Source organism: Periplaneta americana, chromosome 10 (genome assembly GCF_040183065.1).
Source record: "Periplaneta americana isolate PAMFEO1 chromosome 10, P.americana_PAMFEO1_priV1, whole genome shotgun sequence".
In the NCBI taxonomy this organism is placed as follows: Eukaryota; Metazoa; Arthropoda; class Insecta; order Blattodea; family Blattidae; genus Periplaneta; species Periplaneta americana.
This window is the reverse complement of record NC_091126.1, coordinates 32720435-32738085: the sequence shown is the minus strand read 5'-3', so window position 1 is coordinate 32738085 and position 17651 is coordinate 32720435. Positions and strand designations below refer to the sequence as shown.

Below are 17651 nucleotides of genomic sequence, written 5' to 3'. Positions count from 1 at the left end.
GTAGTCTGCTTGTGTGATGTCACATATGAGTTTTTGTCTGTTACACAATTATTATTCTAGTTTTTTTAATTGTTTTTCTTTCTTGTGACCTTTGCTATGAATGGCCCATCATTGTGTATTCAGTCAGATCCAGGTTCTTGGAATAGAGAAGCGTATACTTTTAAAGTTTCGAATAAGTTCTCTTTAACGGGGATGAACTTGATTTTAAAGTGATGAATTCCAGGTGTGATATGAGCTTGATCAATTTTCACATTCTTGAAGTAATCAGATTTTAAGGCGAGTAATGCTTATAACTAAATAAAATATATATAGGATATTTACATTTACTTTCGTCACATGTTATTTTTGTATCTGTTTGCTGCATATCTGTATTTCATTACATTTAGGCAGATGACCGAGGTAGGTCAAAAATTCAAGTTTTCAATAGGTCAGACTATTGGGGTTACTGACCTACACTTGTAGGATAGTCTTATTAGACGTTTGTATATATGTTAATAATAAGTTACATTAATAACAAATTGTTCGGACGAATCTGAATATTGATTTTCTGGAAGGTGCATAAATTATGGTGAATTTTTAATATTTCTAGGAATGGTCATTTTGACTCAAGAATGAAGCTGAAGGTTGCTTTTGAAACATGGCAAATATTTGGCAGCTGAAGGTCATCTTAATTGTTCTGCTAATCTTGTGTACAACTAGTATGGTTTTCTACGTTGGTAATTTATCACAATTGGAGAATGATTCTGGTATGTATTTTATTACTACAAATTAAGAAAATCACTGTATTGAAAGTTGTTTATTTTTATGTAGTATATAGCTTCTCTCATTTTTTTAATGTGTTTTGAGTTTTTTGTATAAATTAATGAATTATAAATAATAAATCTATTTCAGTCAAGGCTCCAAAGAGCACAATTGCTCATCCTATGGGGCAGTGCACAATAGTTGACATGAAAGGCATAACAGTCATACATTTATAATGAGTAAGTTAAACTTGCAATTGAAATTAAGACAGAAATTAGAACACATAAAAACAAACAATATAGCCTACGTTTGTATAGAAAATAATGACAGTACATTCATTTGCTTACAATTACACTGAAACTATAAACTTTCAGGGTCGAAGTGATTATTTAAAGAGTGGGTAAGCAGAAGTAGTACTTTTCCATGTTATCAATGGAGGGAATTTTATTCCTGTCCCTGAGGGACTTCAAAAAGTCGATAAATTGTATTTAAGCAATTTAAAATAAAAGAGTTTCATTAAATCTATTGCTGAAAAATTGTTAAAAGTAGATCTAGCCACGCTAAATTGGCAACACTGACTTAGAGCGCGGGAAAATCTGAATATTCCTTGCAAATCTTGCATAATATACGTCACTCTTCGTTAACAGGAAACCACATTTTAAGTCACACAGAGTTAGTGTGCACTCAGATGTTGGTTGCTTGACAGTTGTCAGCCCACTTTGAGGTCTGTGGATATGGAGGAAAAATTGGATCGGTGTCTGATAGAGTTCCCGGGTAGCTCAGTTGGTAGAGCATTGGTATGTTTAACCAAAAGTCCTGGGTCGATGCCCGGCCCTGGAACAATTTTTCCCTTGAAATTATTGAATATTCCTTGTTGGTTGCTGTGGTTGGTCGTGAGATGTGCCGGGCGCACTTCCGAACAGGGGCAGCGCCATTTCCCCTAAGGTTAGAACCCAGTTTAGGTGTGTGTGTATTAATCGGAAAAAATGTCATATAAACATACGTCATATTCTCAATATTTTCTAGCCCCTAATTTTCGATTAATATACACACACCTAAACTGGGCTCTAACCTTAGAGGAAATGCGCTGCTCCTGTTCGGAAGCACGCCTGATGTGCCTCCTAGAAACGTGGGATAGGTTGGTAGAATCCTGCCATCAAAGAACTTTACTCTTTCCATTCCTCTCGATCCCTCCTCCAAAGCCAGCCAGCCAGCCAAGAGAGAAGCGAAAATTTTCCTTACCCATAGATCATCACTAGGGCTAGAATTTTTATGTAATAAGTTATCAAGGTGTGAAATATGTGCATATTTATGTAACACAAATAGGCAAAATATGTATTGGAACAGGGTAATATTAGAAAAATATGTAATATTGGAAACATACAGGTTTAAATTAGGTTGGTATTGAAGCACTTAATATATGCCAGACATTGATCTTTTTCAATTATTTTGGTTGCAAAAATGATTAAATCGAGTTATAGTGTGCCTAAAGAATGTGAAATTATTTTTCTTACATTACATATTTTGTTACGCAATGTAGTGCCAAGTATTTTTCGAGATTCTGAGGGGTCAGTGAATGTCGCTGATCAAATAGTATCCTTTTATAAGCTGAAAATGACCTCTCTGCGTCACAATGTGTTGCTGGAGCAAATTTGAAGAGATGGAACTTTCCTGGAATGATATCTACAGGAGGATCTTCTTCTTCATTCAGGATCTTGTAGACTGCGATGAAATTTGAATATCCTGGATTTCTTTCCATGACTGCATGGAATTTATTCAGCACCTTTTGTCCGATTAATAAGACTATAGCTACTGATTTACTGAAACTAGACGAAATAGCAAAACACTATTGCAATTTTAAGAATGAATATTGGGAGGGGTGAAACTTGTTAAAAGCAACAAACTCAGAAATAACCTTGTCTTTTTTAAGCAACTGTTATTGCTGATTTCACCTAATAATGATTTGAGATTTTGGTTATGTCTTAGATAAGTTGAAGTTTTTTTAATACTTTTTTATAGCCTGAGTGGCAGGTGCAAAAAATCTATTGCTGGTTATAAACTCTTTAACCAATATTACTACTGCTGCTGCTGTCACCACCACCACCACCACCACCACCACCACCACCACCACCACCACCACCACCACCACCACCACCACCACCATCACCATCGCCACAATCAAGTTTTGTTGCATGAATATTTACATATTTCACATCTTGATTTTACATTACAAAATCCAGGTCCGTGTTATAAAAATAATGCATGAAATACGATTCCACATTTCGAGAAGAGACAATGTATGAAAATTAATATACACTATCTACCAAAAAGTAATTGGGCACCCAGGATTTTACGTGTTAGATGCCATGTTTCGGTGGCTACTATGCAATGGTATGCAGACAATAATGTTCACCGGTTGGACTGGCCTGCACAGAGTCCTGATCTCAATCCCATTGAGCACCTTTGAGACAAATTGGACGGCGATTGAAGTTTCGGGAAATTCGGCCAACTTCCATTGTCCAACTGAGTGCCATATTGCAAGAGGAATGGCGATGCATTCCAGTGGATATCCTACACAAACTAGTGGAGAACATGCCTGATGGGGTGGCTGCTGTTACAGCAACAAGAGGTGATACCACGAGGTTCTAAAGGGGCAAAAATCAGTGCCCAATTACTTTTTGGTAGATAGTGTATAATGTAGACTATAATTGAACTTTTTTTTTTTTTTTTTTTTTTTTTGTTGCAGGTCGAACCTTAGAGCCACTTGTCTATCGTCATTTGTTTGCAAATGATTCTGACCAGATCTTACTTACCCGTATGGTATATTTGGATCGGCAAGAACATTTACAGAAAATGTGTCGCAGCCTTGTTCCAGACATTACACATCCACCAAACATTACAAATGATAAAAATATGTTCGATCACTTGTTGGTTGATGAGAAACATAGGCTACTCTACTGCTATGTACCTAAGGTACGTCACTTCTCTCTTGCTTCATTATTCATGTGTATAACCTGAGTTGTTCACTTACATAAAGTTAATGCATAACTTTGATGACATTGCTTCATATTCTACAGGTAGCTTGTACTAACTGGAAGCGTGTATTCATGATTCTTACTGGATTGGTGAATACAAGTGATCCCTTGAAGATACCGGCCAGTGTAGCTCATCGGAAAGATATTATTACCAGGCTTAGCAACTATTCATCAACGGAAATCGAAAATATTTTGCAGTCATTCACAAAATTTCTCTTTGTTCGTCATCCATTTGAACGACTTCTGTCAGCTTATCATAACAAGCTGGAACAGCATTACCAAAGCTCAAAATATTTTCAGTCACGATTTGGAAGACTCATCATTAAGCACTATCGACAGAATCCTTCAAATGAGTCACTGACACGAGGTGATGATGTCACCTTCAAAGAGTTTGCTGCATACCTTACTGGGCAAAAGGAAATTGTATTCAACGAACATTGGAAACCAATTTATGATTTGTGCCATCCATGTACCATCAGTTATGATATTATTGGTAAATATGAGACTTTGGATCAAGATTCAGAGTTCATATTGAAGCAAGTGGGAGAAACTGGAATATCATTTCCTCATGCACCAAAATCATCGAGCACTACATCAAACCTTCGAAAATACTTCGGAACACTTCATCATGATATTATTAGGCAGCTTTATGATGTTTATGAAATGGATTTCAAATTATTTGGTTATAATTTGGAAGAATTCTTAGGCTATGAAACAGGTTAAATTAACTCCCTCTCTTCTTCTCAGGTATTGTTGTCCACAGAGGCATCACTTCTTCAGGCCGGCCTACTGTTTTTTTAATGGATTTTATATTTTGTTACTACAATTTTAATAAAAGATCTTGACATTTGCTTTATGGTAGGCATATGATATCACAAATGTAATTGCATAACAAGTTGTGAAATGTGTTAAAACTGATTCTGTAAATAACTCCTATTTATGTTTCATTTTATTTTTCATGATTTTTTATTTAAACATTTTGTGATATATTCCGCTCTTTGCTAAGATGTGATTAATTAATAGATGCGCTTAATTCCTAATTTATGTTCTTCCCATTTCTTTCTTTACCAGATAAAACTTCTCTTGCTAGTAATACATTTCGTAGATACTTCTCGTCCCCTCATTACAGGCTTATTTTCGTTCCGTCAGCATGGTTCTCGTGACATCAGAAAAAAAGTTAGAATTTGGTCTGAATTCTGAGTCCATCACCGTTTGTACTTCATTTAGACAAGCTGCTATTGCAGTGATACCATCACCGCCGCCGCCACCACCACCACTGCCACCACCATCACCACCACCAAAGTTTTTTACTAGTACAACGATAAGAATTACGGATTACTTCATCTTTTACCATTAAATAATTGTTAAAATTCATAGTAAACACAACAGCTGACTAACAATTACAAAATAACTAGAAAAAAAACAATTCGATGAAATGCGTCCATTATATTTCCTTATCATTAAGAAGCACATACTTCTGCATCTTAATTAAAAGCTTCCTTTATGATCGAGGTTCCCAGCCTGTGGTCTCTGGAAGAGGTTCGTGAGTGATAAAGGGACCAGTGGGACAAAGATGTTTTCAGATGGTACTTAATTATGTTTATCATGTTGTTTGATTTTTCTCAGCTTATTGGAATATTTTTTGTTCATCTCAGACTCTTGAAACACATTTTAACAGGATTACAATCGCGAGGACTTCTCTTACTTTGCATATCGATGGTGAAGAATGGAAACCTCCTATGTCAAATTTTGCTATTTCTGGGTTATGATACCAAACAATTCATAAAATAATCACGGATCGGTTGTGGTAATTTCTTGTGCCATGTCATATTTCCAAAACTATTAATTTTTAAAAAGAATTTAATTATAATTAATTTGATTGATATATGTGCATGTTTAGAAAATGCTTTTTCACTCTCCTGAAAACTAACGATTTTTGACATAGGAGTTTTCCATTCTTCACCATCGATATCTTGCCTATCTATCCGACATTTGTAGCTTTTCAAATCCTGTAAATTCCATTCTTCAGGGCCCAACTGTAACAGTGTTCACTGCTGGGAGTAACATTGAAGCAGCAATAAAGAAATGAAACTAATGGTCTCACCAAGTTGTCAAACGAGAATTCGATTCATTTCCCACTCATTGATTTTCTAGCTACAGTGACAAAGTCTCGTCCAATATTATTGGAAATATATATATTAAAAAATCCTGATTAATTTGCACAAAAATTAATCCAACATTTTCCTTTCTGCAATGAAATAAACAATTGGATGAAAACCCCCTTCTTAGTGACAGATAATAATATGTCCGTAAAAAAAAAAAAGGGAAAAAAAGACTGTTAGACTTATATTTTGATTCAAACTTAAAAATTGTTTTTTCTACAGTGATGATATTTTCCTAATTTATTGCAATATAACTCTTGCTGTCATTTGCACCAGTATATTTTTGTGAGTACAAAACAAATATAGCAAACCTAATATTGAACCAGACTTGTTACTTAAAGTACTTGCAATTGAATCGGTCGGTGCTGAAAAACATTCAGTTTTTGCAACTTTTCAGGAGAAGGATAAACTTTTATATCTTGAAGAAAGCAAAGTAAATTTATTGAATGTTTATGTTAAGCTGTAAAATAATTCCCTAACCTATGTGTGCCACAATAGAAAGACAAATTCAGTGCTTCATAAACCTTAAAAAAATATTTAGAAAAATTGACTTTATGCTTTTAGCTCCGTGGTTGCTACTTACACTTCATAAATGCTTTGCATATTTTAATATTACATTATATTTTAGTTATATCTATTTGTAACATAAATACCACCCACATTCAATGAAAAGATTGTTATAAATTACAACTTCTCTAATGATAGAGCAAAATATACAAGCTAAGTTGAGTAAAAAATACAAAGCCACTTATGACAGCTGATCTTACAAAGATTCCCCTTCAGTTTTTGTTGTTAGCCATTTCAAAATTAAATTGAACAGAATACAATAAATTACAACTTCTCTTATGATACAGCAAAAAAATGTCTACACCTGTGGAGTAACGGTCAGCACGTCTGGCCGTGAAACCAGGTGGCCCGGGTTCGAATCCCGGTCGTGGCAAGTTACCTGGTTGAGGTTTTTTCCGGGGTTTTCCCTCAACCCAATACGAGCAAATGCTGGGTAACTTTCGGTGCTGGATCCCAGACTCATTTCACCGGCATTATCACCTTCATTTCATTCAGACGTTAAATAACCTAGATGTTGATGCAGCGTCGTAAAATAACCCAATAAAAAAAAAGATACAGCAAAATACAAGCTAAGTAGAGTAAAGTAGGGTAAAAAAAAAACAAAGCCACTTATGGTAGCTGATCTTATAAGGATTTCCCTTCAGTTTATGTTGGTAGACATTTCAGAATTAAATGAACAGAATACAATAAATTACAACTTCTCTTACAAGCTAAGTAGAGTACAATAGGATAAAACATACAAAGCCACTTATGGCAGCTGAACTTACAGGGATTCTCTTTCAGTTTTTTTTTTTTTTTTTTTTTTTTGCTGGCCATTTCAAAATTAAATGAACCGAATGCAATAAATTACATCTCTTATGATACAGCAAAATACAAGCTAAGTATAGTAAAATAGGGTAAATAAACATAGTCACTTATGACTCGTATTACACTGAAACATTAATACCACAATACCGCATGGTGTGGCGCAGCGCTGAAAGGCAGTAAGTCAATGACTTATGCTTTCCTTGTCCGTTCACGTTACCAGTAGCAACAGTGTCTTGTACAAGGAGAAGGCTGACTTAATTCTTTCTTGCGCCTATCAATAGGTCTTGCTTAAGTAGTTCATAATGCTAAATAATAAAAAAAAGTCAAATTTTTCCTTAATGCCTTTCAGCTCCGACCGATTCAATTGAACTAGGCTTCGCAAAACTGACAGTTTAAGACAATATTGACAATTCCATTAACATACTTAGGGTATCTAAGTCTAAAAAGCCGAGTTTCATTTTTCACGCCAAAGACAACTTTGTATAAACGTGTTTTCAATTGATAATGCAAGAGCTACAACTACAGTTTAATATTGTTGTTGTTTAGTCAACTGTCCAAATACATGTTTAGGTGAGGGGTTTGGACTTTTTTTCCATTGCTGGTTATCACAATCAAAAAATTAAGACACGTTTCGAAGGGTAGTTCTCCCTTCGTCTTCAGGTGGAAGGAAGGAGAGAAAGGAAAAAACCTACTGTTGGGATCATTACGTACAGCTATTCTGTATGACTGATCCACCATTGCTTTCCAACCCCTCATTTGTCCAAATACCAACAGGGCATCATTTATGAGGCAACTAGGCCAGGAGATAATGGAGTAGGGTGGTCAGTTCCTTTTCCACTCATTAGATTAAGAATTTTTAATTCACTACATTATGCAAAAGTTTGAGAACCTTTGCATTATGGCTTCATATTGTGTGCACTGACTGAAATCAAGGCCTTAGATAATAAGGCAACACAGAACTCACCCAGTCCTTACTGAGGGGAATATTGTACTCATTTGGACAGTTGATATGAGTGAGATTTTCTTTTGTGGTGATCATAAGATTTAAATGTATGTTTCTTGTTTTACTGTACAACAGTTTTTTATTGTTTCTCATATACGGACAGATTTGCAAAAATTACAGTATTTTAAAATTTTGAAGAAAACTGCAAGCAAAAACTTTCTGATAACAGGAATTACTTGCATAGGGCACTTGTTATCTTTGTTTCTCACAAGTTATTCTGGTAATCTAGAAAAAGAAAAGTGTACATTGTTCCAGACATCGATTTTGTTGAAATTTCATGAGGTACGGTAAATTTAGATAAATGGAAAAGCAATATTCACCCGAAAACCCTGTTGAATGGGTTTTAATTTTTGAGATTTTAGTTTTAAAGTTTCTTGTACACATAAGTTGTTACATAAGGAGCCACGACTTCAAAGAGTTCCATAGCGAAGTGCATAGCATCTTAGGCTAGTAATTGTAAGGTTGGTGGGTCAAATACACTTGTCTCCCCTTTTTTCCTTCATTTGCTTCTCGTCCTTTCCTTTCACTGTATTCTTTTATAGTTGACATATTTTGTCAGCATTTTTATTCTTATATTTATTTTATCATTGTATTATCTTGGATAGATGGTATCCTGTGATTACATACAAATGTCAGCAGCACGAATAAATGACATTATCATAATAAGAATTCTTAAAATACAAGAACGGAAAAGTGTAAGTTGTGTAAAAACATTTCTTAATATACGTTGTTTTTTGTTTATTCAATAGTCCGAAGACAGGTTTTAACTTCATAAGTGACACCAATAAGATATTATTCATGAGACGTCTAAGCCAGGAGATAATGAGGTGAGGTGGCTAGTTCCTTTTTCCCCTCCATTATATACATCGTTGATTAGCAACATATTACACTAATCAGACTTTGTATGTATACAAACAATATTTCTTTGTCTGACACATATTGTCAAGTGAGATGTACTGCCTGATAATAGATGTACATATCAGTCAGAACATCAATCAGAGGTTTTAATATTTGTATGACATGAAAATAATATATTATAGAAAGTAAAAGAAAAAAAGAAATACTCTATTATTGAATGATAATTTTATGTTGCACTTTACCAATAAATAACTAATTCCTGTATTTTATTTATATTTTACATTGATAATATTTCAGATTCTTCATTTTACAAATATTACTTTCTACATTTTGTTGAATGATAGGTATCATGGAAATATGAAAAAAAAAATAAATAATTGTCGACAAACACTGCATCTTATAAATGCACTTGGTTTACACTCACATTTTTCTTGGTGATTTCAATGAAGTCACCATAGCTTCACGGTGCAATATTTCATAATCACATCTGGGAAACTCCAGAAAGCTTATTCCAGATCAAGCCGTTTTTCAAAATAAGAACGAAATTTGTTTCCGACAGATATTAAGCAGTAATAGTTCTCTAGTGACAAGGATGGTTTTGAAATTACTATGGAGGTAATGGGATTATTCCGAGAAAACCTGCTTCACCAGCATCTTTTTCCACTGCAAATTCTACCTGAACTTGGGGTCTCTGGTGAAAATTTATTGCTATATCCTTTGGGATAACAGTGCACTAGCCTCCTTTTTCTTTGTAATGAATTTCTAGTTAAATTCTCAGATATTAAATATGATCTGACATGCTTTTCTCAGTACAGTTGGTACTAAATAACTAATTTGTATATGCATTTGTGAAAATGAATGCTTACACTTGACATGGAAACTGTGACTAGTATTTTAAATAAAAGTAAATTGTTATGATTTTTTTATATTGTTAATTATCTACTTTATATATTGCAAATTTACTGCTGCAATAAGTCTTATCAACATGTGCTTCATTTTATTGCATGATTAACATGTCTTTTTTTTTAAATATGTATATATTAACTTTTAAATCTTATGACAAAATAAATATGTTCAAGAATTAGCTGAAATTACAGAAAAATGACAGGTGAAATAGTTGTCTGTTGTATACGTACACATTTCTATAGAAATACTTGTTTCCATATTTGGGTATCAATTTGCCTACCATAAAGCATAAAAATATACATTGATTAAAGAATGTGCATATATGTGTGTGCAATATATTACTATTTTTATTATCATTATGAGATTCATAATTTTATATTGCTTTTCTTATAATTTTTGTTTTTTTTTTCAACTGATCATAGTGCCATGTAAATAATAATACGTCACAAATGCTTTTATTTTTTATATAAACAAGCCAGTTTTGTGCATTATAAAGATGAAGTCTTGAAAAAAAGTCTGTATTCATATAACATACAAGCTGCAGTTGTAAGCAAAACAGTCAATGAACATGTTCTTTGTAGTGATGAAAACTGTAATGAAGTTGTGTGTGACTGTGTCCTGTATGTTTTGTGTTTGTGACCTCAGAATTGAAAAATATATTCCTCTTTCTAAATCGAAGACTGGATATAAACAAGGCTGTAAGTGCCAAAGAGAGAAACCGTAGAAAACAGATCTTTCTTGTGTGACTAATAATATAATAATACGTTTTGCACATCTATGGGAGAAGCTATACTTGTTTTTTTGAAAGATGGGACATGACAATTAAGCGGCCGAGCTTGGAACTACAGTGCCATGTTGCCAATATGGACGAACATGCTGCCAGCTGATGGTAGCTAGCAATTGTCGTCAAAATGGCTGACGTTAAAACATTAATTGACAATTGACGAGAAGGTAAGAAAACAATACAAAAATCGACAGAATCAAAGAAGAAACGTGCCAATGCTAACATTGTGTGCACAATAAATGTAGCACTCGCCATATGGAAACTGTAAGTTTGGCAACTCAACCGTTGTTACCTTAGCAACAGGCCTACCACGCTATATGACATTCAGTTGTTTTTCCGATCGCAACGCTCCTGTCATGTCCCATCTTTCAAAAAAACAATTATAGGGCCTAAATAAAATTACAATAGGACTTATAATTTTTCTTAGTGCATTTTGCCAGGGGACGTACGATATTGGCATTTACAGCCTTTTTTATATCCAGTCTTCAATTTTTAATTGTTTCTTGAAGCATTGATAGTATTGGCTCAGAACTCTTTAAATCTACGTCTCTATTGAAGTACTTGTAAGTCAGCTCTACTTTGACAAAGGCTGACATTACTCATGCACGAAGTTCTGAGTTTTTAGTAGGCATGTGCTGATCCCACGATGTGCTAGCAGATGTACTGTTTGTGCAGTTTTGCTGCTGTAAATATTCACAAAGTTGCTAATTCCCCCCCCCCCCCAATTGAATGCTGCCCCTAGATAGACAGTGCTGAAGGGTTCGTCAGCGCAGCTCTTTTATTAATGACAGGTGAAATAGTTGTGTGTTGTTGCACGTTGATTGCTGAATCAGTGATGTGGACTGAATGGTTTCTTGTCAGGTGTCCTGCAAATCATGGAGATCATGCATACCTTGCAAAAATAGCTGAACTAGTCAGCTACTGTACTCTCGCTAATGTAGTAATCTTCAGGAGATTCTATGAGAGTTTACGAGAGTTTGCGAAAAACTATTAATGATCAAGAGCACATGATCAGGTGGTGTCTGTTTTTGTAATCACATGCTCTTGTATACAGATTGTGAAAATTTCTATGCCTTCTCTTACAAGAAAATTCCTCGAATATATGATTCTGTTTTGGTACCAGGTGAAGGAATGCCATGACATTCCTAACACAGCACAATCCTTGCTCTCAGCAGCCTCTCGTCATATAAAAAAAAGTGTACAAACTCCTTCATTTACTTAACTATGGTGCAAGATCTGTGTTATTGATAATTTGCTCCATTATTGCATTTCGAAGATACTATAACGTTACACTCCACAAACAAATAATAATTTTACATCCAAATGGTACTCCTCAATTCCCTTCTCAAATGGAAAGGGGATGGGACATTAGTTTCGTTTTCAGGTCAAGCAGTAATACCGCACCTCATTTTGACAATGAGACTGAGAGTTTGCACTAGTTGTTTTGCTCTTGCATTGATCAACAATGACACTTGGCCTGTTATACAGAGCGTTCGCCTACGGGTGAGGCCAGGAAAGCGGCATGTACTGATACGCCGCTTTGTGTGCGCAGTTGTTGAGACATGCTCGACAATCAAGGACATCAAGGTCGACAAGTTATCAGTTGTGAGCCAGATGTTGCAGTATTTAACACGTACAGTGCAGTTCCTTGACACAGTTGCTTAAATATTCAGCGTGTATGTAAAATTTGTTAACAATGCAAAACGCAAAATTCACGCTTGAATAGAGAGTTTTTATGTATGATGCATATGTGAAAACAGAGTCATGTAGAGAGGTGCGTAGGCAATTTGAAGTGGAATATCCAGGTGCTCCAATTCAGGGTAGAGAAACTGTTAGACGTCTTGTTAACAAATGAAGGACAACAGGGTCGATAAATGCTACAATTCCTAAGCAAAAACAAAGAGTACTGACGGGAGAAAAAATTGATGAAATCAGTGCATAATTTACATGCTCTCCTAATAAATCTCTAAGACGTGTTTCACAGGAAATTAGTGTTTCAAAAACATCAGTCTTTACTACTGCTAAACTTTTAAAATTAAAACCCTACAGAGTATAGTATAGAAAGCGGAAGCTTACGGAGAGACGATTCCCGCAAGCGACACCGCAGGCAGGCCGCTTTCCTGGGCCCACCCGTAGGCGAACGCTCTGTACATACATACATACATACATACATACATACAATGTTCTTTGTCTCATTATGGGGAGCATAGGGCCACAACAAAAGAGCGCCATTTTGACCTGTTTGCGGCCAGGGTCATCACTTCTCTCCAGCTCTTCCCTAGATTTTGGGCTTCTTCTTGAACAGACCGCCACCACGTTATCCTTGGTCTACGTCTTCTCTTGCTCCCCTGGGGATTCCATTCGAGTGCTTCTTTAGCAATGTTCCCTTCTGGGCATCTCAGGATGTGTCCAATCCAGCACCATTTTCTTACGTTTATCTCCAGATCACTGGCCTTCTGTTGCGTCTTCTTCCGAAGTAATGTATTGGAAATCACGTTCGGCCACCATACCCCTAATATGTTGTGTAAACAACGGTTCACAAATGTTTGGAGTTTGTTGGTCACAGCTAATAATGATGGAATTCCAACAGAGAGATTGTGTCCTACAACTAAGAGTCCCGTATGCCTAGTGGTGAACTCGAAGTATCTGGAATAGTTATGCTTTATTAAATATATGCTTAATTGCTACAGATTAATCTTACACGGGAACCATCGTTGAGCTCATATAGAAACCTGTCTTGAAATTTCGCTGACAGAAGGGACGTCTTATAAGAATGCCACACACAAAAAAACTGCACGGTCCTGAGATTGAAGCTGCAATATCGCCTGATAAAGCTGCCATGCAACAGCAATTGGGCACCTCTCATCAGCAGTGGTGAGGAGAGACGGGTTGTTCTGTGATACTACGAGGCACCTGTACAGGGCATACAAACGCAGCATTAAACTCCATGCTTTTCCCCTAGTGTTTTAATAGGGATTGCTGTCTCGATATCGGGAACTTGCACTTTTAATTTGCGATCAAGTTTTGGTGTATGGGCTTTCTATAAGGTGCAGATTCTGTCAACGAAATTTCAAGGTAGGTTTTAATACGAGCTCACTGATCATTCCTTTGTTAATGATGGCAATGATATTAGTAAATTACAGAATATGATGTATGAAAATTCAGTTTCATTTGTAATTTTATTTAAGGACTGTGACTGATCTATAAAGGCAGAAATCAAAATGTCTTCGGAATATGTATAAGTCTTTCTTGTGTTAAATTTTATCGTACCTTTTTAACATGTTTCGACCTATTTTGGGTCATCTTCAGAACTGGTCGTTCCAATAACGACGAGTTCTGAAGATGACCCAAAATAGCTCGAAACATGTTAACAAGGTACGTTAAAATTTAACACAAGAAAGACTTATCATACATATTCCGAAGTGATACATTATTAAAAGTTGTGTAATCAAGATGTACAAAATGTTTTGTTGAATATAAAGTCACTAATATAAAACATATCTCCATTTTTCTTCTAAGACAGGAGACAGGGGTTATTACAGGTTTATTTTCACATTAACACTGTATTTTGGGAGATTTATTCCAAACAATCACACTTCGGAGATGCAGCATGAATTCTCAATATTCATAAAGAATAAAGAAAAGAATTAAACTATGTCGAAGATTTCACTTGCAAAAATAGAGAAAATGCATGAAAGAATTATTTCATTCTTTCAGACCAGATATTTCTTGGGTAAAAAATTTTATTCGTCAGTGTACTAATTAGTAGTACTTTTGTTTAAAAGAAATCGAATTATAGCACTGTTTTACAAACTTTTGATTCGTTATAATAACTATACAATACATGTTTGAATAGCTAGTCAACTCTAAAGTAAAATATTTGTGAAAAAATGTGGATAATCAATTTCAGCTCTAAGGTTAGAAGTGTATTACATTACAAAATTATACATTTTAATTATTTAGTTTGAATTGACATAACCTCGTTTATAAACAGTTATGGGCATTATTATATATATTGAAAGTATTAAACTACAGTAAAACCTCGATAAGACGCACCCGCTTATTACGCTATCCCATGTAATACACTTTTTTTTGTCCGGTCCCTGCACATTTCACATATAACGCCTTTATAAAATACCCCATTTGTTGCGCTCAAGTCCCGCATAATACGTTATTTTTGTGAAATATTTTCGATGTAATTTTCAGCAATGCAATGAAACATCTTGGTCATTGAACTCACTTGTGCTATTAACTTGAAAAGTATTGGTATTCACCCTTTACCTGCGCATTTAAACCTTCGTACTTCATACCTTAGTATACCCCACCCTCTTGTTACGCTCTCTTATTCGACTCCTTACCTGCGCGGTTAAAGCCTACATACAGTTACAATACCTCACCCTCTTGCTAACCCTCTCTCTCTCAAACAACATTCCCACTCAGCCGTAATAAAATTCTGGAAATTTTTGCTGGGCACTTTGTTATCCTTTTGTGTATTGAAGTGTCTGTGAATGTGATTACAATGAGTGTTAAACGAAAAGCCTTTTCTGTGTTAGAAAAATTGGAAATCTTACGAAAGTACAATGAGAACAGTACACTTAGTCAGAAACAACTCTCTTATTCATTAGGAATCTCATCATCGACATTAAGAACGATAATAAAAATCGCGACTCAACCACTACAGCTGCGACGTCAGGAGGATGTAATCGCAGAAACTGAAGTGTGGTAAACATGAGGACTTGGAGAACACGCACATGACAAACAACTATAAATGGCTTTTTTTTTTTTTCGAAAGAATTAAGTACAGTACATATTGTAAATGCCTTTGACGTACAGTAGAGTAATTACATAATGGAGTAATACTGTGTTACCTTTCATGAATCATGTATTTCAATAAAGAAAAATGCTAATAGATACTGTATATAAGTCAAAATTAGTACACCCGCCTAATACGCAGTCCCGGTTATTACGCGTTTTACACCCAGTCCCTTGAACAGCATCTTATCGGGGTGTTACTGTAATTTAAATTAAATATTAATTGAAAATAATTTTCTTTCAGTTTTATTCCAGTCTTTATATAATAAGTGCCTTACATATTTTCTTCACTGTATGATATCCACTTAATGATAATTTCTATTTATCGCAAGAATTGTTACAAATTAAGAACAGAAAATCTTTTGTTCTCTTTTTATAGACCAGGTTTTGTCTGAAATTCAAGATGTCTCATTTATTTCCAGAAATGTATTAAACATTTCTATTTTAAAGTTAATGAAATACATGGAGCTATCTTAGCTTATGCTAATTCGCTTCAAAATGAAAGGATTGTTTCAGTCACTTTCAGAACGAATTTGTGGTCCACTCGACTTTGTCAAATGAATACTGAAGTATCCTCTGGTGAAAGGGCAGCCAGAGTGTGAACTTGTGTCGAGATGAAGAATGAATGGAAGCTCATCCTCACTGCCTACAATTATATGAAGATCTAAGCGTTTTTAGTTCCTCTCCCATAATATATTGAAAGGTCCAACTCTTAACCATCATTGCTCTACAGTTTGTTCTTCAAAAACAGAACACTACAAATAATCCATTTTGAATCTTGCGTACACTACTTTTAGCACTTTAATATAATTAATTGGTTAACTACAAATAAATTTAACATGGCACATGGCGGAGAGAGGAGGTACCTTCTCCCCTTAACTAAATTATAGACATTAGATGTGAATATCATTTTCGTTAGTGGCAGTTGTGAAGTATAAATTATGGTGTAATAATGCTAAGAAGAACGTACAAAGAACTGTTTTGTATTTGTAAGCCTATTTTAAATGTGTTGCCTATAGAATGATATCTGATATCTTCGTGAGTTTTAGTAAGTAATAACTATAAGCATATATGTTGTCTGTTACGATGAAAATTATGATAATGATAAAAATGGCTATAAAATCACTGTTATGTTTAATGTTATGTAGGAAACATGTTAGAGTTAAATGCTTATGGGCTGGTCCCTCAGCACAGTATATACTCGTAATTACAATTTTACTCGGAAGTTTGCAACTTCTGAGAAGGAAAAAAAATCTTTGTGTGAATTTGTTTAAAGATGTTGTAAACAATGGTTTAATGTAAGAGAATGTAATATTTAATTCGTATACAGTGCCAAATGTTAGATAAATTCAAAATTACCAGTACTTACTGTAATCATAAGGTTGAGTACAGTTTCCTACATGTGTTTTAATGCAACGGTGCAAAACTACTGATTAAAATCATTGATTTTGTTATGGAGGCATAATTTTCGTAACATTATTCTGTTAACTTTACATTTAATTCCCTGTAGTAGTGAAGAAAGTTACCAAAATAGTCACCATAATGCGCATCTCTTAATTTGAGGAATTTAATTACCTTTTAATTTTGCTTATCGAATTTTGTATCCATGTTTCCAAATATGTTGGACGATGAAATTTTTGCTGTAATTATAAATGATGAAACAAGTAAAAACTTTAATCATAATGTGCATATCTGAATATCGTTAGATATCTTTGAGATCTAACATTGTGCATATTAGGTACAGTCATTCCAAGAAAAAATTGCCAGACTCTTGTTCAAATCAAAGTCGACATTATAACACGTGGTTTACAGTCGTTTCAAAGAATGACAGGTATGTTACGACCTAATTGATAAATAATTAATCATCGAAGGATAATTAAATGTTCATCACTTGTGTGAGCTTCACAGTGCCGTATGTGATCTAGTGGACAGGACTCTGCTCTCGTATGCAGGAGATTAGGGTTCAGTCCCGGCTA

General features: G+C 34.8%; 1 protein-coding gene across 3 annotated transcripts; it reads left to right on the top strand.

Annotated features, from left to right (window-relative positions):
- The first annotated feature begins 20 nt into the window (after positions 1–20).
- LOC138707569 (carbohydrate sulfotransferase 11) lies at positions 21–15681 on the top strand. 3 transcript variants are annotated; one of them, XM_069837154.1, is made up of 4 exons: positions 21–276; positions 590–746; positions 3488–3714; positions 3819–15681. In XM_069837154.1, the coding sequence occupies exons 2-4, from the start codon at positions 638–640 to the stop codon at positions 4497–4499; spliced, it is 1017 nt and encodes a 338-aa protein (XP_069693255.1). In that variant the 5' UTR covers positions 21–276; positions 590–637; the 3' UTR covers positions 4500–15681. The 3 variants fall into 3 exon arrangements, with proteins under 3 accessions (XP_069693255.1, XP_069693256.1, XP_069693257.1); XM_069837155.1 differs by having other exon boundaries at positions 41–223; XM_069837156.1 differs by lacking the exons at positions 21–276; positions 590–746 and adding an exon at positions 891–980.
- Positions 15682–17651: the final 1970 nt, after the last annotated feature.